General features: G+C 46.2%; 2 protein-coding genes across 2 annotated transcripts in view; both read right to left on the bottom strand.

Annotated features, from left to right (window-relative positions):
• Nucleotides 1–20,915, bottom strand: part of LOC309563482 (uncharacterized protein) — a gene marked incomplete at its 5' end in the record, with an annotated part of 31,202 nt that extends 10,287 nt beyond the window's left edge. The window contains 5 exons of the mRNA XM_082267875.1: nt 3,415–3,978; nt 4,087–4,650; nt 11,240–11,305; nt 19,502–19,561; nt 19,838–20,915. Coding sequence (XP_082124001.1) covers nt 3,415–3,978; nt 4,087–4,650; nt 11,240–11,305; nt 19,502–19,561; nt 19,838–20,915 — 2,332 coding nt within the window. The remainder of the gene's footprint in view (nt 1–3,414; nt 3,979–4,086; nt 4,651–11,239; nt 11,306–19,501; nt 19,562–19,837) is intronic.
• LOC309564419 (uncharacterized protein) overlaps nt 1–25,759 on the bottom strand; it is a gene marked incomplete at its 3' end in the record, with an annotated part of 909,898 nt that overhangs the window by 186,056 nt on the left and 698,083 nt on the right.

Below are 25,759 nucleotides of genomic sequence, written 5' to 3'. Positions count from 1 at the left end.
ATTGGCTCTGTCTACTTAACAGCAGAGCAGCAGGCAAATCTATGTGCTCCCTGCTTCTCAGGGAGCAAGAACGGTTAGTTAGGCCTGTTACATGTGTCCAGAATGTGATTCATCTGGGCTGAGGGAGTGTCCCCACTGTGTCCAATGGGGAGGCTTGTTGGACAGTGGAGGAAACCCAGCCAGTGACACACAGGCTTTTGTAGCTATCTCAGTGGGTTGGCACAGACAAGTGGTGCATCCTGGGATATGCTATAAAAGCCAAGGACACAGGTGGCAGGGGGTCTTTTGGCAGGAAGCCAGGTCCCGGAAGGAGGGTGAAAGCTGTCTCTCCTTCTGTTGCTGTGGAAGGTGGTCACAGGCAGTCGGCCTTGTGAGCCAGGAGTTTGGGGCTGAATCTGGAGGTCCAGGAAAGCTGACTGGTGGAGTTGAAGGCAGAGTAAAGCCTAGTACACACGCAACGATTATCGGCCGACCGGTCGTCCGTCTTTTGTCCAGAGTGGTGTTTTGTTGGTTGGAATGTGCCTAGACTGAACACGAATTTTCTCGCCCGACAAAATTCTACTTCAGAAGTGATGTCATGTGTTGGTTTGCTTTCTTTGTGTTCTTTCTTCTCCGAGCATGCCCAGTCTTGCTCATAAGATTTTCCCTGTCGAAATCTCTACTGACTGCACGAAAATCGGCCGTGTTTTGATGGCGGACAAAAATTTTATAGCCTGCGCACCAGATATTTTTCGGCCGAAAAGTCGGAGTCGGTTGTCGGTAGCATCATACTAACAAGCCGAAAATCGGCAGATCGGTCGTCGGACGAAAATTCCCTGCCGATTTTCGACGCGTGTGTACGAGGCTTTACTCTGGAAAAACAGTGTCCGTGAGTACAGAGAAGCTTGCCAGGGGTCTGACCAGGAAGGGGACCACTCCAGTGGATAGAGTCAGTGGACGGGTATCAGCACAAACAGGCAGTGAAAGTAAAGGGGGTGCTAAGTTTAGAACCCAGAAGAGAATAACCAAGCAGGAACCTTTAAAAGTTATCTTCACTTAAGTGGCAAGGTGAAGCAGCGGCCTTGCCGCATTCTACAATTAGTTGTCCTCAAGATTGTGCATAGTTCATAGTTGGAGTATCCAACTCAACCCTTCTCCTATCCAAGTTCTAAATAAAAAACACAAAAACAGCATCCCCTGGATTGAATATTGCCGAAGACTTTCATTGCTGTTTATCTGCTATCAGTTGCAAAGGGTAACCCAGAAAGTGTAATTCTCAGCAGTCCTCTAGGGGGCAGTGCTACACAAAGTTGGAGTTTAGCTTTAAGCAACTGTGTGTGTTGGTATGAAGAGCAGACCTAAGGCCTAGGCTTGAGGCCCGAAGCAGCCGTGTGGCAAGAAAGTGATCCAGGAGGCTGAAGTATTTTGTTGCACAATTTACAGCGATGGTGGAAACCCCTGTGTGGGCAACTGATGTCTTTTGTGAATTTTTAATTCTTTTTTTAACCACTTATACCCCCTTCCTGCTCAGGCCAAGTTTCAGCGCTGTCACACTTTGAATGACAATTGCGCAGTCAATATTTAAAAAAAAAAAATTCACACAAATAGAGCTTTCTTTTGGTGGTATTTATTCACCACTGGGTCGTTTATTTTTTGCTAAAGAAACAAAAAAAATCAGAAAATTTTCGAAAAAAATAAAAAAATTCATAGTTTGTTATAAAATTTTGCAAACAGGTTTTTTTTCCCCCTTTACTGATGTCCACTGATGAGGCAAGACTGATGGACACTGAAAGGCATTGATTAGGTGGCACTGAGGCGGCACTCATGGGCAATGATGAGGCTGCACTGATGGGCACTGACAGGCATTAATTACGTGGCACTGGTGGGCAATGATGAGGCTGCACTGATGGGCACTGACAGGCATTGATTAGATGGGCAATGATGCTGCACTGATGGGCACTGACAGGCATTGATTAGGTGACACTAATGGGCAGTGATGAGGCTGCACTGATGGGCACTGACAGGCATTGATTAGGTGGCCCTGGTGGGCAATGATGAGGCTGCACTGATGGGCAATAACAGACATTGATTAGGTGACACTAATGGGCAATGATGAGGCTGCACTGATGGGCACTGATTAGGTGGCACTAATGGTCAATTATGGGCAATGACAGGCATTGATTAGGTGGCACTGGTGGGCAATAATGAGGCTGCACTAATGGGCAATGGCAGGCATTGATTAGGTGGCACTGAGGCGGCACTAATGGCAATGATGAGGCTGCACTGATAGGCATTGATTAGGTGGCACTAATGGGCAATGATGAGGATGCACTGGTGGGCAATGATAAGGCTGCACTGACAGGCATTGATTAGGTGGCACTGGTGGGCAATGATGAGGCTGCACTGATTATGTGGCACTGGTGGGCAATGATGAGGCTGCACTGACAGGCACTGGTGAGGTGGCACTGATGGGCTCTGATAGGCAGCACTGAAGGGCAGAGAAGTGGCACTGATAGGTGTCTCTGGTGGGCACTGATAATGAGGCAATGATAGGTGGCACTGGTTTCCACTGATTAGCAGCACCGTGTGGGACCAATGTCCCTGTAACAGAAGACGGTTACCGCCTTTCTTCCTTTTCTCCGATAACCGGCTACTGTTTACTTCCGTGATCAGCTGTCATTGGCTTGACAGCTAATCATGTGGTAAAGGGCCATCATGTGATTGGCAGGGGCAGGCGATCACGGGAGGACGTCCATAGACACCCTCCCGGCACTGGAAGCTCACACTGTAGCCGTCTTTCGGGTATAACGTGGGCAGAAAGTGGTCAATAAAAGTGGGCCACCCGGCCCTCAGAGTTGCTGAAGGGAACTGAACTCACCGTTCTGCAGTACCATTGAGCAAAGAAACTCCTCAATGTCACACTGGGAACCCACCTAAGATCACGGCTGCCGGACACGCTCATTTCTTCTCAAGTTTGTGCACGGAGGAGTCGGAAGATCCAAAATAGATACGCACTCACATGTGTCCGTTTTATAGACTTTTTTATTTGGGTTTTATTTGGATTCATTTGTATACAAGTCGATCAATGCAAAAACGCCCCCTATTGGCTTCAATGTAAAAACGCCCCCTATTGGCTTCAATGTAAAACGCCCCCCTATTGGCTTCAATGCTAAATCACATCTCATTGACTTTGAAGCTTCAATACAAAATCCTGCCCTGCTTGCTTAGCAAACTTTTCCCGCACTTTGAACATGAAGAACACTCACATGTGCGACTTCCCTGATGTGTAACACATTTCGCTTCCTCAATTTTTTTTTCTCTGAAACATTTCTCGCACTTAAGGACACTCCCCTTTGTGAATTCTCTGGTGTGCACGAAGGTTCTTTCTCCCACTGAAACTTTTTCCACACTCTAAACATGCCTAAGGGCACTGGCCAGTGTGAATTCTCTTGTGTCTACGAAGGGTTCCTCTCCTAAGGAAACTTTTTCCACACTCTGAACATACGAAAGGGCGCTCGCCAGTGTGAGATATCTGGTGCACATTAAGTTCTCCTTTCTCTCTAAAACATTTCCCGCACTCTGAACATGCATAAGGACGCTCGCTATTGTGAATTCTCTGGTGTGTACGAAGGTCATTTCTCCTAATGAAACTTTTTCCACACTCTGAACATAAGAAAGGGCGCTCGCCAGTGTGAATTCTCTGGTGCATATTAAGTTTTGCTTTCTCTCTGAAACATTTCCCGCACTCTGAACATGCATAAGGACGCTCGCTATTGTGAATTCTCTGGTGTGTACGAAGTTTATCTCTCCCAATGAATCTTTTTCCACACTCTGAACATCCATAAGGACGCTCGCCGGTGTGAATTCTCTGGTGTGTACGAAGGGTTTCTTTCCTAATGAAACTTTTTCCACACTCTGAACATACGAAGGGGCGCTCGCCAGTGTGAATTCTCTGGTGTGAAAGAAATCTTTCTTTCTGCACAAAATGTTTCCCACACTCTGAACATGCAAAAGGATAATCACCCGCATGCTTTCTCTGGTGATAAGTAAGGCTTATTTTATGACTGAAAGATTTCCCACACTCTGAACACGAATAAGGACGCTCGCCCGTGTGAGTTCTCTGGTGCGAAAGAAGTTCGCCATTTCGAGAGAATCTTTTCCCGCACTCGGAACATGAAAAAGGGCGCTCACCAGTGTGAATTGTCAGATGGTTATGGAGGTCTCCTTTATAGGCGAAACATTTCCCACACTCTGAACATGAGAAAGGACGCTCTCCAGTATGGACTCTCAGATGTCTTTGGAGGCCTCCTTTATCGGTAAAACATTTCCCACACTCTGAACATGAGAAAGGACGTTCTCCAGGGTGAATTCTTTGGTTTGTCGGCAGGTCTGCTTTCTGAGTGGAACAATTCTTGGGATAAGATGTAGCTGTGGATCGATCCGCACTGTGAGAACTTAGATGGATATCTGAAGTTATAGTATTGGAGTTCTCAGAAGATCCCTCAGGTTTAGGAGGATCCATTGATGTCTGTATATGGTGAGGTCTGTGATGTATAATTTGAGGAATGGGATTCACTCCCGGAGAATATTGTGTGATGCCATTTTCTTCTGTATTATAATCCTGAATTGAAATCTGATGCCCCGTTGACGTATTTTGGGCATCGTGTTCATCTGTGGACAGAAAATTATTTATTGCATGAATTAGGTATTTTTCATATTTTGTATTCAGAAGTCATAGATGCTCTGGTCTACCAGCCACAAACTTCATAGAGCTTAGGCCTGAGCCCAGGAATAACGACAACGTTCAAATATTAGTAACAACCACAAGTATAAAATAAACCCAAACCAAATGTAGCACCCAATATACAGTGCTTGTGCATTAACCACTTAAGCCCCGGAAGATTTTACCCCCTTCCTGACCAGGGCCTATTTTGCGATTCGGCACTGCGTGACTTTAACGGACAATTGCACAATCGTGCGACGCTGTACCTAAATGAATTTGACGTCCTTTTTTTCCCACAAACAGAGCTTTCTATTGGTGGTATTTGATCACCTGTGCGATTTTTAGTTTTTGCGCTATAAACAAAAAAAGAGCGCCAATTTTGCAAAAATAACAATATTTTTCACATTTTTTTATACGAAATTCCCCCCCAAAAAAAATGTAAAAATCAAAATTTTTTAACATTTTTGGCCAATTTGTTTTCTGCTACATATGTTTGGTAAAAAAAAAAAAATCGCAAAAAGCGTATTTTGATTGGTTTGCGCAAAAGTTCTCGCGTTTACTAACTAAGGGAAAGATTTTTGTCATTTTTGTTGTTTTTTTTTTTAACGCGTAATGGCGGCGATCTGCGATTTTTTTTGCGGTACTGCGACATTGGGGCGGACAGATCGGACCCTTGACTGACATTTTTGACACTTTTGGGGTTACCAGTGACATTACTGCAGTAATCAGTGCTATACATATGCACTGTTACCGTAAAATGACACTGGCAGTGAAGGGGTTAACTTTTTTTTGAGAGGGAGGGGTTATGTGTGTCCCTAGGGGTGTGATTCTAACTGTGATTGGCTGTGGCTTGAGGTGTAGGAACAGTGATCAACGGTCCTACATAGTAGAACCGTATGATCACTATTCATACACAGGGGAGAATGACAGGCAGCTTTGTTTACATTAGCCGCCTGCCTTTCTCCCGCTCTAACGGACGATCGCGAGTGACCGGCGGACATCGGGTCCGCGGGGCACACGCGCGCGGGGGGGTCCGTGACCGTGCGGGAGCACGCCTCCGGCGACGCGCGCTCGCTCCCTAGACCCTCACAGGCTAGCGACGTAGCCCTACGTCGCTTTGCCTGTGAGGGGCTGACCGCCGCAGTAAATAGTCGTGCGGCGGTTGGCAAGCGGTTAATGAGATTGTCTTGGTAAAGAATGGAGTTGGACCTTTCATATGGTGTACAGTATCTCCTCCTCATTTGTTGGGAACAATACATAGCCAGGTGGGGTAGGTACATCAATGAAGTTCTGTTAGTGTTTAGGGCTCAACTGCTGCTTTGAATTTTGTTTTATTTTGGATGAGTTTGACAGACATATACCCTCCTTCCCCTGATACAGCAATATATACTTTATACTCATAGAAGTCAAATAAAAATGTAAATGGTTTCTGCATCTAATTTTTATTACTTACGTATGCCAATGTAAGGGGAAGATTCCTCCTGTTTATTTTCCATAACCATTCTCCCGTCCTCCATAGACTGCTGATCTCCACTCACCAACGTCTCTTCTTCTTCCTCCTTAACCTCAAGTTTTACGTCTTTCAGTTCCTCACACTGAACCTCAAAGATGATACATACATTTGTGAAAAAAAAGAAAAAAAAAAGAAGAAGCTACATAGAAGAATGTCATCTCAAAGCTTGGAATACATTGTTAGGTCAACATGCTCAGTCCCACCTACCTGATGATGGTGAAGGATGGTGTGACCTTCCTGTGTGGAATCCTGGGAATACAGAGGACGGGGACATCTCTCTGGTGGGTTCCCATTACTGGATCCATCTGTAGGAAACACACACACTGACTGAATAACGGAAAATTCCTATCAGATACTTACCGTAATTTTCCTTTCCTGATGGTCTCCATGGCAGCCTACATGTGGGTTAACCCTGCCTCCTCTCCAATGGTATAGGACCCCCCTCTATAAATTTCAGCTTGCAGGTACAGCCAGTGTTTCATATCTTAGCCGAATCCAAGACCAGAGGGTGGGAACTCCGGCTGCCATGGAGACCATCAGGAAAGGAAAATACGGTAAGTATCTGATAGGAATTTTCCATTTTCCTGACAGTCTCCATGGCAGCCTACGTGTGGGAAATAACCAGCCCAAGCCACACGGGTGGGAATGCTTTAACAAAGAAAATTTTACTTCAAATTATTAGCAGACAAAACAGTCAAGCCAAAATTAACTGAAGATAAGGAGGCTGGCTCCACACAATAATGTGTCATAAACGTATTAACAGAAGACCAGGAAGCCGCTCTGCAGACTACTTCTGGCGCAACATTATGTGAAGCTGCCCAGGATGTCGAGATGCCTCTCGTTGAGTGGGCTGTCACCGCCTCCGGAGGAGCCAAACCCTCTACACTGTAGGCCTGTTGAATAGCAGACACAATCCAGGCTGCGATAGACCTAGACGAGGCTCGCTTTCCTCTGTGCCTGCCTGAAAAGAGGACGAAAAGGTTATCCGATTGCCTGAAGGGAGCTGTTGACTGAAGGTAGTCCCTTCGAGTTTTCCCTACATCCAAGGGATGAGGTTCAGTATCCCCAGAGGACCGAAAGGTAGGAAGAACAATCTCCTGGTTCTCATGAAAAACTGATGTTACTTTTGGATTGGAATTGAACATCAGAATGAGGACCACCCGATCCGGAAAGAACGTGAGGAATGGTTCTTTATGACCAAGGGAACTGATCTCAGCGACCCTCTGGCTGAAGTGATTGCCACCAAAAATGCTGTCTTAATGGTAAGTTCTCTGATAGAGATGGAATCTGTTGGACTAGTTCTTGAGAAGACGTTGAGAACAAGAGGAAGGTCCCATTTCGGAAATCTTGGAGTCTGACCGCACCTTTGAAAAATTGTTGGAAAAGTGCATGTTTGGCCCAGGGGAACCATACAGACAAGGCTGATATTTGAACCCTGAGAGTGCCAAGTGAGAAAGACTTATCCAGACATGCTTGGAGGAACTTCAGAACTTCTTGTACTCCAAACTCCGAGGATGAATTTCCCTCCAGATACGTGAATTCTAAGAATCTAGCCCAGACTCGGCAGTAAACTTTGTTCGTGCTTGGTCTTCTAGAATTCATTAAAGTAGGGATTGCCCCAGGAGGGCACCCGAGGGATTCCAACCTCTCCCTCTCAAGAACCAGACCTTCAGCCGGAGCAGAGCAGGGCAGGGGTGTAATGTCGTTCCCTGCGCGAGGAGGTCTGGTCTAAGAGGAAGGGGAATCGGGCTCTGATAACTGAGCTGCAGGAGAAGTGGGAACCAGGGCCTGTTCGGCCAATGTGGGGCCACCATGACGATCTCCACATCTTCTGCTTGGAGTCTTTGTAGAAATCGGAGAATAATGGGAATCGGGGGGGAAAGGCATATGCCCTGCTGAATTCCCATCTATCGGTCAGAGCATCTGTTCCGTAGGATTGATGACACCTGCTGCGTGTGAAGTACCGGTCCAATTTGTGGTTGCAGGGAGATGCAAACAGGTCTACTACGGGTGAGACCCCTAGTGACAGAATCCACTTGAATGAGTCGATGTGGAGAGACCATTCGTTGTGATTCAACTGGACTCTGGAGAGAAAATCTGCCTGGACATTCTGTGGCCCTGGAATGTAGACCGCCGAGATGTTGGACAGATGGGCCTGAGCCCATGTCATGATTGGGTCTAATTCTTGAAGAAGGGAGAGACTTCTGGTTCCACCCTGTCTCTTCACGTAAGCCACTGCCGTGGTGTTGTCCATTCGGAGAAGCACGGATTTGCCTTCTATCAGGTAGCGGAAAGCTCGAAGAGCTAGAAAGGCCGCACGGAGCTCCAGGATATTGGAGACCAGGGAGTTGGGATTGTGGAGGCCACTTCCCTTGAGCCACCTCTGCCATGCAATGGGCTCCCCAACCAGAGTTGCTGGCATCTGTTGTAATGATAACCCAGGAGATGGGAACTAAGGAATGACAATTGAGCAGGTTCTTGCGTTGGAGCCACCATAACAGGCTGTTTCTCATATTGTGGGAAATAAAGGTACGCTGCTCGTGTTCTTCCGGATTTCACTGAAGAAGGAAGCTCGGCCGTGTCCGCCATAGTGCCCACTTGACCATAGGGGCCGTTGAGACCATAGTGCCGATGATCTTGAGACACTGGGATGCCTTCAGAAAGGAGGAGGAGAGGGCTGGGAGGATCCTCTCCCGTACCACTGAGATTTTCTCTAGAGGTAAAGAAATTGTACCTTGAACGGTGTTGAATTGAGCCCCTAGATAGACCAGATGTTGAGTAGGTTCTAGATGGCTCTTTTGTAGGTTCAACAACCAACCGAACTCCATGAGAGTCGCAGTGACCTGATCCCTGTGGGACAGAAGTTGATCCCTGTCTTGGGACAACAGGAGGAGGTTGTCTAGGTAGTGATGTAGACGTACACCTTTTGTCCTGATTAGAGCTACCACAGCCAGAAGGACCTTGGAAAACACCCTTGGGGATGTGGACAGACCGAAAGGGAGGCAGGTGAATTGGAAGTGCCGATGCTCTATCGCAAAGCGGATGTACTTGTGGAAGTTTACTGCTACAGGCACGTGGAAATATGCATCTTTGAGATCTACTGACGCTAGCCAATCTCCTGGAAGCACTGCTTTCTGGTTGGTAGATAAGGTCTCCATCTTGAACTTTTCGTTCTTTATAAATTTGTTGAGATAGGTGAGGTCTATCACGGGTCACCATGATCCATTCTTTTTTTGTACTAGAAAGAGGGGCGAATACATGCCCTGGAACCTCTCTTGCACGGGCACCGGAACTATTGCGCCCTGAGCCACCAAAGTGCTTACATAGACGAGCAAAACACTTCTTTTCTCGTCCTGATAAGGCAAGCGGGTGGGAATGAACCTGGGAACGGGATCTGTCGAGAAAGTCCATGTGTGTCCTGTGGACACTGTCTTGATGGTCCAGAAGTCTGAGATTGAGGCCGCCCAGACACGCTGAAAGTGGAGCAGGCGCGCCCCTACCTGGCATGTCTGAATGGGCCCAATCTCAAAAAGACTTTGAGGTTTCTTGCCCAGAAGGCGCTGAGCTTCTGACCGTTCTACGGGAAGATGCTTGACCTCCTTTCCAGTTTCTTCTGTAGTCTCGCCCAGATCTGTATGAGCGGGCATCTCTTGAATGCTCTGCAAACTGTTTTCTTGGTTGTGGTTTCTTAGGACCAAAGAGGCGCCTATCCTGAGGGAGAAAGCCTGATTTTCCACCCGTAGCTCTAGTAATGGCGCTATCCAATTTGTTCCCAAACAGGGAAGAGCCTTCAAAGGGAATCTTGCACCATGCCTGCTTGGAGGCTGGGTCTACCAGCCAGGGGCGCAACCACAGGGCCCGTTTGGCTGTGACAGAGGACAGCATTGTCCTGGATAGGAGACGTAGAACATCGATAGATGCTTCCCCAAGAAAGACTGAAGCTAGCTTGAGCTCTTGAATGGGAGAGTTTTCCACTGCATCTTCAGAAAGACTTCCCAGCTTCAGCTCCACGTCAGAAACCCAGGTTTCCATGGCCTTAGACATAGCTGCCAAGTGCCAACGCTAGCGCAGGTTTACAGGCCGCACCTGCCGTGATATAAATTCTTTTCAAATCTAGATCCATTTTTCTATCTAGAGGATCTTTGAAAGAAACTGCATCGTCCATCGGTAGGGTAATGTGCTTCGCCAGTCTGGTGACTGCGGCATCAACCAGGGGAGCCGACTCCAGATAACTGACATCCTCTGATTTGAAGGGATATATTTTTGCTAATTTAGAGGATAGGGAGGCCTTGCCATCCCCTCTGCTCCATTCTTCCAAAACAACATCCTTTAACTCTGAAAGGAGTGGGAAGTTTAGCCACTCTTTCCCCAAGTGTTTGAAGAACTTGCTTCGTCTGCGGGGTGATGGGATCTTCCCATTTCAGGGCTTCCTTGACTGCTCTGATAAGAGGTGGAACAAGAGCAAAATCAAAGCCCCCAACTGCACCTTCTTCTTCTTCCGAGTCACTCTCTGAAGATTTTCCGGAAGTGAAGCTCGGTTGAGAGGGGCCTTGGTCTTCAAGGGCCTCAGAAGGAGAGCTGTAAGTAGCAGGACCAAGTGCGGGACTAGTACCCCACTCTTTCAGGGATTGTTGAACAACCCGCTTCACCAGGGATTCCAACCTCTGGTCTTCAGACTCCCTCTCACCGGATGCACGAGCAAAACAGGGCTCGCAAAGGGACTTGTCCTCCGGGACATGCGCCCCACAACCCCAACAGGCTCTCTGGGCCGTATGGCTACTGTGGCGGTGTGGGCGGTGTCTGGAGGAGGAATTTGAGCGTCTCCTCTTAAGCCTGCTCCCTGATGGGAGACTCATGGCGTCTGGACCTTGAAGAAGATTCTCTTTGTGGCCTGACAGGGTCTCTTTCTTGACCAGACCTGGATCAGCTGGGAGAAAAGAGAAATCCAGGGAGACACAGGATTTAGCCATGAATCATGAGCCAGCATCCCCCTTCATGCCGCCCCTAAATGTACCCGCACTCACCTGTTGTGAGAGGGCTGGGCACATGAGGGCAGTGACGCAGGATCCATGTTTCAGGCAAAACCACAACTGACAAGGGAAAATACAATGGATCATAATAAAGCACAGAGAGCCATAAGGTGTTACATAGTTACATAGTAGGTGAGGTTGAATAAAGACAATAGTCCATCCAGTTCAACCTGTGTAGGTGTGTGTGGCCGTAATCATCTCACATAGCCCTGAATGTTCTGATCCTTGAGATGTACGTCTAAGAGTCTTTTGAAAGCCACCATACTTCCCGCAGAAACCACCTCTTGTGGTAGAGAATTCCACAATCTTGTAGCCCTAACAGTAAAGAACCCCCCACGTTGCCTGAGGTTAAAACGCTTCTCCTCTAATCGCATTGTATGCCCTCGAGTCCTCATGCAATCCCTTCGACTGAATAGCTGTTTATCTATGCCGAGATCACCATTGAGATATTTATAAATTGCTATCATGTCCCCTCTCAGGTGTCTCTTCTCCAGAGAGAATAAATCAAGCGATTGCAGACGCTCTTCATAATTAAGGTCCTCCAATCCCCTAATTAGTTTAGTTGCCCTTCTCTGGACTCTCTCCATCCCCCTCATCCATCCATCCGCTCCCCCCCCTTTCTCCACACCGCCAATACATATAGCATCCGGCCCCCAGTCCCCACATACCTGGATCACACAAGGTAGAGGCACAGGGAAGTTGTCGCTATGCCCACAGTACTTCCCAATAGTACTGGGGCTGACAGCTGTTTAAATTTTGTGCCAGGATGACGTCAGCGGTGACCTGGCCGCAATTGCGAGTGCGCATGCGCGATCCAGGCCTCGCTTTCGAACACGGAAAACTGTGCGTGCGCGAGCCGGGAACGGAGCTCCGATCCCCTACTGCGCAGGCTCCCGCCGGACTGTGCGGAGGGGGAGCAGGAAGGAGATGGCTGGAACGCAGAGAGCGTTCCAGCAGCCATTGGGCCACCAGGGATTCAAAGAAAAGAAAGTTTAGACAAATACAAATACAACAAACATACTGCCATGGAGGAAGTGAGTATCTTCAGACCCTGTCAGGATATCCGCCGGCCCTATGAAGCACCGCACAGTTGAATAGCCAAAGGGGATTTAAGTGTCACTCACCCGCCCGTGGCTGGGCCCTGGACACAGACACCGCATTGAATTCTGAGGTAAGCCGCCCAAAATTACACAGGAATAATCCAAATAGGACAAAAAAGGAACACTGGCTGTACCTGCAAGCTGAAATTTATAGAGGGGGGTCCTATACCAATGGAGAGGAGGCGGGGTTAACCCACACGTAGGCTGCCATGGAGACTGTCAGGAAACATTGTTTCTATGTGTTTATCAGATGATGGGGGATCTAGGTGGATCCTCCGTACTGCTCTCTCCTTTACAATAAAGTCTCCTCTTACCCGGAGATGTGAGGGGCGGCTGATTCTCCATCATAACGTCCTTGTAGAGATCCTTGTGTCCTTCTAAGTGCAGTTGATGCAATATAGTCTCTAAAAAGAAAAAGCTTTGTTGCAATAAAAAATGGTTCAGTACAATTGTGATTTTGTTCTGTGCAAAAAGAGCGCCTAAATCTAAGATGTGACCACTATAAAAAAAAAAGAAGAAAGAAAGAAAAATGTGTATGTAAATATCCCCCAGTGAGCTCCTTATTAAACAGTGATGACAGCCAACAACCCGATGGCAACGTTGTGGAAAATTGATAAATTATTCTATATTTAGGATGTATCTGATCTATAAACCAGAGGCTCTGGATGGACAGTTGGATAAATGGCTCTATATTTAGGATGTATCCGGTCTATAAACCAGAGGCTGTGGATGGACAGTTGGATAAATGGTTCTATATTTAGGATGTATCTGGTCTATAAACCAGAGGCTCTGGATGGACAGTTGGATAAATGGTTCTATATTTAGGATATATCCGGTCTATAAACCAGAGGCTCTGGATGGACAGTTGGATAAATGGTTCTATATTTAGGATGTATCCTGTCTATAAACCAGAGGCTCTGGATGGACAGTTGGATAAATGGTTCTATATTTAGGATGTATCTGGTCTATAAACCAGAGGCTCTGGATGGACAGTTGGATAAATGGTTCTATATTTAGGATGTATCCGGTCTATAAACCAGAGGCTCTGGATGGACAGTTGGATAAATGGTTCTATATTTAGGATGTATCCGGTCTATAAACCAGAGGCTCTGGATGGACAGTTGGATAAATGGTTCTATATTTAGGATGTATCTGGTCTATAAACCAGAGGCTCTGGATGGACAGTTGGATAAATGGTTCTATATTTAGGATGTATCCGGTCTATAAACCAGAGGCTCTGGATGGACAGTTGGATAAATGGTTCTATATTTAGGATGTATCCGGTCTATAAACCAGAGGCTCTGGATGGACAGTTGGATAAATGGTTCTATATTTAGGATGTATCTGGTCTATAAACCAGAGGCTCTGGATGGACAGTTGGATAAATGGTTCTATATTTAGGATGTATCCGGTCTATAAACCAGAGGCTCTGGATGGACAGTTGGATAAATGGTTCTATATTAAAAAAGAACGTGAGCTATCAACCATAGCAGACATCACAGTGACCAAGGAGGAAGAGGACGGAACATGACGGGGGGGGGTTACTGGGTGTAAATATAAAATAATATCTTCTTACCTCCTCTACTGCCAGTTCCAGCAATGTCTCCTCTCTACTTCTTCCCGACTCACCTCTGACCCGGAACTTCCTGTCAGGACCTGATGTCACTTTCTTTCCTTGCGTTCCACTAACGATAAGTCAGACTGCCACCTTGTGGGCAACAAAGAATAAATTGCATCCTTTTTTGCGAAATCGGATCACTTCCCCATAGTGCATTCTTCCTTTATGTTCCATGCATTATTTTTTTTCTTGCATGTTATACAGTGCCTTTAAAAAGTATTCAAACCCCTTGAAATTGTCCACATTTTGTCATGTTACAACCAAAAATGTAAATGTATTTTATTGGGATTTTAAGTAATAAACCGACAAAGTGGCACATAATTGTGAAGTGGAAGGAAAATTATAAATTGTTTTACAAATAAATCTGTGAAAAGTGTGGCGTGCATTTGTATTCACCCCCCTTTACTCTGATACCCCTAACTAAAATCTAGTGGAACCAATTGCCTTCAAAAGTCATCTAATTAGTAAATAGAGTCCACCTGTGTGTAATTTTTTTTCTCAGTATGAATACAGCTGTTCTGTGAAGCCTTCAGAGGTTTGTTAGAGAACCTTGGTGAACAAACAGGATCCTGAAGGCCAAGGAACGCACCATGAAGGTCAGGGATAAAGTTGTGGAGAAGTTTAAAGCTGGGTTAGGTTATAAAAAAATCTCCCAAGCTTTGACCATCTCACGGAGCACTGTTCAATCCATCATCCGAAAATGGAAAGAGTATGGCACAACTGCAAACCTACCAAGACATGGCCATTCACCTAAACGGACAGGCCGGGCAAGGAGAGCATTCATCAGAGAAGCAACCAAGAAGCCCATGGTAACTCTGGAGGAGCTTTAGAGATCCACAGCTCAGGTGGGAGAATCTGTCCACAGGACAACTATTAGTCGTGCGCTCCACAAATCTGCCCTTTATGGAAGAGTGACAAGAAGAAAGCCATTGGTGAAAGAAAGCCATAAGAAGTCCTGTTTGTGAGAAGCCATGTGGGGGACACAGCAAACATGTGGAAGAAGGTGCTCTGGTCAGATGAGACGAGGGTTGCCACCCTGTTATTCAAGCCAAACCTGAACACTTTAGTGGTGCACACTGTGCATTGGGTGGTCCTTACTCACACAGCTCTGAATTTATGTATTGATGTAAAAACGCCATTCTGCACAGGTATAATGAAAGCCCATGATGACGTACCCCCAAGGGTTGTACCTTTGGCAGCCTGGGCTCAGTGGGTTGAATGATGTTGGGTGTCATTCAGCAGTGTAACCAAATTAAATTTTTACCATTTTTTTCTATTAAAGTTCTATTGGTAAAAGCTCAACAACCACATCAATACCGGACACTTTTCACTGTGCTCTAATCTAATGGGGGGTCTTTAAAGAGGGGGCATGATATAAGGAATCTCTGAGCTAATAGGGGGTCTCTAAGGGGGGTGCTTATATAAAGGGACTCTAATCTAAATGGGGTCTGAAGGCGGGGTGCTTAGATAAGGTGACTCTGATATAATGGTGGTCTCTAATGGGGGGTGCTGACTACTGATCTAATGGTTGGTCAGTCCCTTCATATTAGCACCCTCCCTCCCTTAGAGACCCCCCCTTAGCTCAGAGTCCCCTTATATCAGTGCCCCCCTAACAGACCCCAATAGATTAGAGTCTGGTGAAGAGAAGGGGGGTGACAGAGAGAGAGGGGGTAACAGAGAGAGAGAGCGAGGGGGTCGAAGAGAGAGGGGGTTGAGAGAGAGGAGGGGTGGGAAAGAGGGGTGACCTAGAGAGGGGGAGAGAGAGGTGGGTGAAAGAAAGAGAGGGGGTGAGAGAGGGGCAACAGAGAGAGAAGTAGTCAAAGAGAGAGCGGGGTGATAGAGAGAGACGAGTGAAAGAGGGGCAACAAAGAGAGGGGGGAGAGAGGAGTGACTAAGGGGGGGGTGAGAGAGAGACGAGTGAAAGAGGGGCAACAAAGAGAGGGGGAGAGAGAAGTGACTAAGGGGGGGGGGTGAGTGAGAGAGGGGGGTGAGAGAGGGGCAGCAGAGAGGGGGTCAGAGAGAGAGAAGGGGTCAAAGAGAGTGGCAGCAGAGAGAGGGGTGTGAGAGAGGGGAGAGATAGGAATGACTGAGGGGGTAAGAGAGGGTGGGTGAGAGAGAGAGACCCCTAGCCCTGTCTGCATCCCCTCTTTTGCCCCTATGTCCCAGTCCCTGTCTGCGAGAAGGTGTGAGTAATGGTCAGTAGAGTACCTTCCATCCCGGGAGCAGGCAGAACCTATTTCCCGTGGTCATGGAAGTGCTCTGCAGCAGATTTCTGTGAGGTGAAGCGATCCCTGACTGCCTGCTCATCCCGCCTGTCTATTTTCTCTGGTCCCCTGGTCAGCCTGTCCTTCGGGCCTGGGAGCAGAGAGGAAGTTGAAGGAGTCTAGGGGCTCCAGGCTCTGGCAGGTGTCGGGGATGCTTTGCCCGCATCTTCAGAGATCTTTTCCCTCCCGGGCTATCGGTGCTTGCCCCGCCCTCACTGCTCTCCTTTGCCACAGCTTCCATCCCCTGGGCCGCCCTCTCACACTGTGGTGATGGCAGCTGGAGCCGGGATGCCATCTTGCCTGCACCTTGCGGCCTTCGCTGTCCCGCTCCTTGAACCTGCTCTCACGGACCAGGCCCCTTCCACAACCAGGCCTTCATGCAGTACCCTGCAGCTCCCTGAGCCCCTACATTAATCCAGCCATGGCGAAGGGACATTTTACTGCTTCCCCCCCCCCCCCCCCCCCAGCCAGGCGCCGTGAGTCGGCTGCCTGTGCTGCCTTATGGTGGTTCCAGCGCTATGTGTGGGTTTCTGGAGAAAAAACACAAGTGTCAAAACCTGGACTGTCTGGGTCATTTCTGTACAGGTCGCAACCCTAGATGGGACCAAAATTGAACTTTTTGGCCTAAAAGCAAAACGCTATGTGTGGAAGAAAACTAACACTGCACATCACCCGAAACACGCCATCCCCGCTGTGAAGCATGGTGGTGGCAGCATCATATTGTAGGAATGCTTTTCTTCAGCAGGGACAGGAAAGCTGGTCAGAGTTGATGGGAAGATGGATGGAGCCAAATACAGGACAATCTTAAAAGAAAACCTGTGAGAGTCTGCTAAAGACTTGAGACTGGGGCGGAGGTTCACCTCCCAGCAGGACAACGACCCGAAACATCCAGCCAGAGCTACAATGGAATGGTTTACATCAAAGCATATCCATGTGCTAGAATGACCCAAAGTCCCGACCTAAACCACATTGAGAATCTGTGGCAAGACTTGAAAATTTACAGAGTGTCACATGGTACAAAACCACAACTAAACCCAGAATATCAAAGGATCCGCAGACAACAGAGCAACATGGTACAGAGGTCTGATCTATGCTGGGATTAATCATTCCATTCAGTTCTAGCGAAAACAAAGTTGGAGTTTAGCTTTAAGGAACTGTGTTACATAGTTTGTTATAAAATTTTGCAAACAGATATTTTTTCTCCTTCACTGATGTCTGCTGATGAGGCTGCACTGCTGGGCACTGATAGGCTGCACTGACAGGCATTGATTAGGTGGCACTGAGGCGACACTAATAGACAATGATGAGGCTGCACTGATGGGCACTGACAGGCATTGATTAGGTGGCACTGAGGCAATACTAATTGGCAATGATGAGACGAGACTGATGGGCACTGGCAGGCATTGATTAGGTGGCACTGAGGCGGCACTAATGGGCAATGATGAGGCTGCACTGATGGGCACTGACAGGCATTAATTAGGTGGTACTGGTGGGCAATGCTGAGGCTACACTGATGGGCAATGACAGGCATTGATTAGGTGACACTGAGGCGGCACTGACCGGCATTGATTAGGTGGCACTGATGGGCAACGATGAGGCTGCACTGATGGGCAATGACACTGATTAGGTGGCACTGAGGTGGCACTTATGGGCAATGATGAAGCTGCACTGATGTGCCTGACAGGCATTAATTAGGTGGCACTGATGCAGCACTATTAGGCAATAATGAGGCTGCACTGATGGGCACTGACAGGCATTGATTAGGTGGCACTGGTGGGCAATAATGAGGCTGCACTGATAGGCATTGATTAGGTGGCACTGAGGCGGCACTAATGGCAATGATGAGGCTGCACTAATGGGCACTGACAGGCATTGATTAGGTGGCACTGGTGGGCAATGAATAGGCTGCACTGACCTGGATTGATTAGGTGGCACTGAGGCGGCACTGGTGGGCAATGATGAGGCTGCACTGATGGGCAATGACAGGCATTGATTAGGTGGCACTGAGGCAGCACTAATGGGCAATGATGGGCATTGATTAGGTGGCACTGGTGGACAATAATGAGGCTGCACTGACAGGCATTGATTAGGTGGCACTGAGGCGGTACTGGTGGGCAATGATGAGGCTGCACTGATTAGGTGGCACTGATGGGCTCTGATAGGCAGCACTGAAGGGCAGAGAAGTTGCACTGATAGACAGCACTGATGGGCAATGATAGGTGGCACTGGTGGGCACTGATAATGAGGCAATGATAAGTGGCACTGGTTTCCACTGATTAGCAGCACTGGTGGGACTGTGTGGGACCAATGTCCCTGTAACAGAAGCCGGTTACCGCCTTTCTTCCTTCCTCCTCATGCTGTCAGCGTGAGTAGAAAAAAAAGCCGATAACCGTCTTCTGTTTACTTCCGCGATCAGCTGTCATTGGCTGACAGCTAATCGTGTGGTAAAGGGCCCTTTACCCTGTTCTTTGATCAGCCGAGTACATTGGACTCGACAGTCACAAAGCACGCCGCCGCAGGGGCGCACAATCCCGGCAGGACGTCCATAGACACCCTCCCGACACTGGGAGCCATCCTTTGGCTATAGCGCGGGCAGAAAGTGGTCAATAAAAGTGGGCCACCCGGCCCTCAAACAGAGTTGCTGAAGGGAACTGAACTCACCGTTCTGCACTACCATTGAGCAAAGAAACTCCTCAATGTCACACTGCGAACCCACCTAAGATCACGGCTGCCGGACACGCTCATTTCTTCTGAAGTTTGTGCACGGAGGTGTCGGAAGATTCAAAGAAGATACGCACTCACATGTGTCTGTTTTAAAGACTTTATTCAAATACAGTTTGTGGGGTTTTATTTGGATTCATTTGTATACAAGCCGATCAATGTAAAAACGCCCCCTATTGGCTTCAATGTAAAAACGCCCCCTATTGGCTTCAATGTAAAAACGCCCCCTATTGACTTCAATGCAAAAACGCTTCCTATTGACTTCAATGCTAAATCACGTCTCATTGACTTTAAAGCTTAAATGCAAAATCCTGCCCTGCTTTCTTAGCACATCTTTTCCCGCACTTTGAACATGAAGAACACTCACATGTGAGACTTCCCTGATGTGTAACACGTCTCGCTTCCTCAATATTTTATGTATTCCAAAAATGAGAAAATGTCTAAGAAGGTGTTTTACAAGACCTCAAATGTATTCTCTAGTCTTCTCTGGTGTTTATATATATTTTTATAGTGAAACTTTTCCCGCACTCTACGCATGCGAAAGAATTCTCACCCGTGTCAATTCTCTGGTGCACATTAAGTTTTCCTTTCTCTCTGAAACATTTCCCGCACTCTGAACACGCATAAGGACGCTCGCCATTGTGAATTCTCTGGTGTGTACGAAGGGTCTCTCTCCCACTGAACCTTTTTCCACACTCTGAGCATGCCTAAGGATGCTCGCCATTGTGAATTCTCTGGTGTCTATGAAGGTAGATTCCCAGAGTGAAATGTTTTCCACACTCTGAACATGCCTAAGGACGCTCGCCATTGTGAATTCTCTGGTGTTTACGAAGGGTTCCTCTGCTAATGAAACTTTCTCCACACTCTGAACATGCATAAGAACGCTCACCAGTGTGAATTCTCTCGTGTTTACGAAGGTAGATTCCCAGAGTGAAACGTTTTCCACACTCTGAACATGAGAAAGGACGCTCACCCGTATGAATTCTCTGGTGCACATTCAGTTTTCTTTTCTCGCTAAAACATTTCCCGCACTCTGAACACGCAAACGGGCGTTCGCCAGTGTGAATTTTTTGGTGTGTACGAAGGTTATCTCTCCCATCGAAATTTTTTCCGCACTCTGAACATGCATAAGGACGCTCGCTGTTGTGAATTCTCTGGTGTGTACGAAGGTCACTTCTGCTAATGAAACTTTTTCCACACTCTGAACATACGAAAGGGCACTCGCCAGTGTGAATTCTCTGGTGCACATTAAGTTTTCCTTTGTCTCTGAAACTTTTCCCACACTCTGAACATACGAAAGGACGTTCGCCCGTGTGAATTCTCTGGTGTGTACGAAGTTTATCTCTCCCACTGAAACTTTTTCCACACTCTGAACATACGAAGGGGCGCTCGCCAGTGTGAATTCTCTGGTGTTTAAGAAATTTGTCTTTCCGCACAAAACGTTTCCCACACTCTGAACATGCAAATGGATAAACACCCGCGTGCTTTCTCTGGTGATAAGTGAGGCTTATTTTCTGACTGAAAGATTTCCCACACTCTGAACACGAATAAGGACGCTCGCCCGTGTGAGTTCTCTGGTGTGAAAGAAGTTCGGCATTCCGAGAGAAACTTTTCCCGCACTCGGAACATGAAAAAGGGCGCTCACCAGTGTGAATTGTCAGATGTCTTTGGAGGCCTGCTTTATCGGCAAAATATTTCCCACACTCTGAACATGGGAAAGGGCGCTCTCCAGTGTGGACTATCAGATGTCTTTGAAGGTCTCCTTTATAGTTGAAACATTTCCCACACTCTGAACATGAGAAAGGACGTTCTCCAGTGTGAATTCTTTGGTGTGTCGGCAGGTCTGCTTTCTGAGTGGAACAATTCTTGGGATAAGATGTAGCTGTGGATCGATCAGCACTGTGAGGACTTAGATTAGGGATCCTCAGACTACAGCCAACCAGCTGTTGCGGAACTACACATCCCATGAGGCATTGCAAACCTCCGACATTCACACACATTAATAGGCATGATGGGAATTGTAGTTCCTGAACAACTGGCGGGCCATAGTTTGAAGACCCCTGACTTAGATGGATATTTGAAGTTATAGTATTGGAGTTTTCAGAAGATCCCTCAAGTTTAGGAGGATCCATTGATGTCTGTATATGGTGAGGTCTGTGATGTATAATTTGAGGAATGGGATTCACTCCCGGAGAATATTGTGTGATGCCATTTTCTTCTGTATTATAATCCTGAGATGAAATCTGATGTCCCGTTGACGTATTTTGGGCATAATGTCCATCTGTGGACAGAAAATTATTTATTGCATGAATTAGGTATTTTTCATGTTTTGTATTCAGAAGTGATAGATGTTCTGGTCTACCAGACACATATTTCATAGAGATTAGGCCTGCGTTCAGGAAAAACTACAACGTCTAAATATTAGTAACAATCACAAGTATAAAATAAACCTAAACCAAATGTAGCACCTAATATACAGTGTTTGTGCATTAATGAGATTGTCAAGGTAAAGAATGGAGATGGATCTTTCATACGGTGTACAGAATCTAAACCTCATTTGTTCCGAACATGACATTATATTGAGGAATGGAGATGGACCTTTCATATGGTGTACAGTATCTCCTCCTCATTTGTTGGAAACATGACATTATATTGAGGAATGGAGATGGACCTTTCATATGGTGTACAGTGTCTCCTCCTCATTTGTTGGGAACATGACGTTATATTGAGGAATGGAGATGGACCTTTCATATGGTGTACAGTGTCTCCTCCTCATTTGTTGGGAACATGACGTTATATTGAGGAATGGAGATGGACCTTTCATATGGTGTACAGTATCTCCACCTCATTTGTTGGGAACATGACGTTATATTGAGGAATGGAGATGGACCTTTCATATGGTGTACAGTATCTCCACCTCATTTGTTGGGAACATTGGGTAGTGTGGTATATATGGTTGCCTTCTCCTGATGAAGACTAGATATAAAGCTTTCATGAAGTATACAATACATAGCCAGGTGGGGGAGGTACATCGATGATGTTCTGTTAGTGTTTAAGGATCAACTGCTGCTTTGAATTTTGTTTTATTTTGGATGAGTTTGACAGACATATACCCTCCTTCCCCTGATACAGCAATATATACTTTATACTCACAAATGTAAAATGAAAATGCAAATGGTTTTTGCATCTAATATTTATTACTTACGTAAGCCAATGTAAAGGGAAGATTCCTCCTGTTTACTTTCCATAACCATTTTCCCCTCCTCCATAGACTGCTGATCTCCACTCACCAACGTCTCTTCTTCTTCCTCCTTAACCCCAAGTTTTATGTCTTTTAGTTCTTCCCGCTGAACCTCAAAGATGATACATACATTTGTAAAAAAACAAAAAACAAACAAACAAACAATAAGCTACATAGAAGAATGTCATCTCAAAGCTTGGAATGCATTGTTGGGTCAAAATGCTCAGTCCCACCTACCTGATGATGGTGAGGGATAGTGTGATCTTCCTGTGTGGAATCCCGGGAATACAGAGGACGGGGACATCTCTCTGGTGGGTTCCCATTACTGGATCCATCTGTAGGAAACACACACACTGACTGAATACATTGTTTCTATGTGTTTATCAGATGATGGGGGATCTAGGTGGAGCCTCCGTACTGCTCTCTCCTTTACAATAAAGTCTCCTCTTACCCGGTGATGTGAGGGGCGGCTGATTCTCCATCATGACGTCCTTGTAGAGATCCTTGTGTCCTTTTAAGTGCAGTTTATGCAATATAGTCTCTAAAAAGAAAAAGCTTTGTCGCAATAAAAAATGGTTTAGAGCAATTGTGATTTTGTTCTGTGTGAAAAGAGCGCCTAAATCTAAGATGTGACCACTATAAAAAAAAAGAAAGAAAGAAAGAAAAATGTGTATGTGAGCTCCTTATCGAACAGTGATGACAGCCAACAACATAATGGCAATGTTGCGGAAAATGGATAAATGGTTCTATATTTAGGATGTATCCGGTCTATAAACCAGAGGCTCTGGATGGACAGTTGGATAAATGGTTCTATATTTAGGATGTATCTGGTCTATAAACCAGAGGCTGTGGATGGACAGTTGGATAAATGGTTCTATATTTAGGATGCATCTGGTCTATAAACCAGAGGCTCTGGATGGACAGTTGGATAAATGGTTCTATATTTAGGATGTATCCGGTCTATAAACCAGAGGCTCTGGATGGACAGTTGGATAAATGGTTCTATATTTAGGATGTATCTGGTCTATAAACCAGAGGCTGTGGATGGACAGTTGGATAAATGGTTCTATATTTAGGATATATCTGGTCTATAAACCAGAGGCTCTGGATGGACAGTTGGATAAATGGTTCTATATTTAGGATGTATCCGGTCTATAAACCAGAGGCTCTGGATGGACAGTTGGATAAATGGTTCTATATTTAGGATGTATCCGGTCTATAAACCAGAGGCTCTGGATGGACAGTTGGATAAATGGTTCTATATTTAGGATGTATCCGGTCTATAAACCAGAGGCTCTGGATGGACAGTTGGATAAATGGTTCTATATTAAAAAAGAACGTGAGCTATCAACCATAACAGACGTCACAGTGACTATGGAGGAAGAGGACGGACATGACGGGGGGGGGGGGGGTTACTGGGTGTAAATATAAAATAATATCTTATTACCTACTCTACTGCCAGTTCCAGCAATGTCTCCTCTCTACTTCCTCCCGACTGACCTCTGACCCGGAACTTCCTGTCAGGACCTGACGTCACTTTCTTTCCTTGCGTTCCACTAATGATAAGTCAGACTGCCACCTTGTGGGCAACAAAGAATAAATTGCATCCTTTTTTGCGAAATCGGATCACTTCCCCATAGTGCATTCTTCCTTTATGTTCCATGCATTATTTTTTTTCTTGCATATTATACAGAGCCTTTAAAAAGTATTCAAACCCCTTGAAATTGTCCACATTTTGTCATGTTACAACCAAAAATGTAAATGTATTTTATTGGGATTTTAAGTAATAAACCGACAAAGTGGCACATAATTGTGAAGTGGAAGGAAAATTATAAATTGTTTTACAAATAAATCTGTGAAAAGTGTGGCGTGCATTTGTATTCACCCCCCTTTACTCTGATATCCCTAACTAAAATCTAGTGGAACCAATTGCCTTCAAAAGTCACCTAATTAGTGAATCGAGTCCACCTGTGTGTAATTTGTTCTCAGTATAAATAAAGCTGTTCTGTGAAACCCTCAGAGGTTTGTTAGAGAACCTTAGTGAACAAACAGCATCATGAAGGCCAAAGAACACACCAGACAGGTCACGGATAAAGTTGTGGAGAAGTTTAAAGCAGGGTTAGGTTATAAAAAAAATATCCCAAGCTTTGACCATCTCACGGGTCACTGTTCAATCCATTATCTGAGAATGGAAAGAGTATGGCACAACTCCAAACCTACCAAGACATGGCCGTCCACCTAAACTGACAGGCCGGGCAAGGAGAGCATTCATCAGAGAAGCAGCCAAGAGGCCCATGGGAAGTCTGGAGGAACTGCAGAGATCCACAGTTCAGGTGGGAGAATCTGTCCACAGGACAACTATTAGTCGTGCGCTCCACAAATCTGCCCTTTATGGAGGACTGAGAAGAAGAAAGCCATTGGTGAAAGAAAGCCATAAGAAGTCCTGTTTGCAGTTTGTGAGAAGCCATGTGGGGGACACAGCAAACGTGGAAGAAGGTGCTCTGGTCAGATGAGACGAGGGTTGCCACCCTGTTCTTCAAGCCAAACCCCAACACTTCAGTGGTGCACACTGTGCATTGGGTGGTCCTTACTCCTGCACACAGCGCAGAATTTATTTATTGATGTAAAAGCGCCATTCTGCACAGGTATAATAAAAACCCATGATGACGTACCCCCAAGGGTTGTACCTTTGACAGCCTGGGCTCAAACTCATAGTTGCCAACATTTAAAAAAAAATTCCAGGGACACTTTGCAGCACATTTATTAATTACCACACCCACTTCCCTGAAGCTCCGCCCACTCTGCATAATTAACCACTTTACCACCGGAGGATTTTGCTGTCTTACGTCCAGGCCGCTTTTTGTGATTCGGCACTGTGCAAATTAGAGAACGTGACCACATCACTTCCGTCTGAACGATCCCGAGGCTAGGAACGCATATCCGGCGGTTGGGACGCACGCTGATCCCAGGCGAGCACCGCGAACGAGGTAGTTGCGGACCCTATGCCATACGGATGCGCTGCATGTTGATTTTATGTGAGTACATGTCTTTTTTGGAATCTAAATAAAAGTTTTAAAGGCAATCCTGCACTATCGGAGGCTTCTGTTTTTCCCCTTTTTCATATACCCGGGAATTGTACTGGAGCTCTCTCCCTGATGCTTTAACCCCTATGTGTACCGGAGCAAGGAGTGGATACGAGTGGTAATAGGAAGGATAGGACGGAACCAGATTGCCGGTGTATGGGAGCGATCCCTGTTATCGACCCGCCATTTACCCCTGTAGGGGTACGGACATCCGGTAAGCACAGGACCCCAGGAGAGGGGGAGCACCCTATCTTCCAATCACTCACTGCACTCCCGGCTTCATAGAAAAAAAGAGCACCTTACTCCATCCTTATATGGACTATAGAACTTTATGATTTCTGTACCAGCTCTGATTGCACTATTTCTGGACAATTTTAAAATACACAGAACCTGCTTTTTGAGCCTTTGAGTTTATATGGTTCTCACTTTCATAATTTATATAGTTATTTGCACGGCTGCACTTATTTATTTACTAGTGTTTATATTG

This window comes from Pelophylax lessonae (genome assembly GCF_965119305.1).
Source record: "Pelophylax lessonae genome assembly, chromosome: 9".
Taxonomy (NCBI): Eukaryota; Metazoa; Chordata; class Amphibia; order Anura; family Ranidae; genus Pelophylax; species Pelophylax lessonae.
The sequence above is the reverse complement of the archived record's forward strand: the minus strand, read 5'-3'. Positions and strand labels throughout refer to the sequence as shown.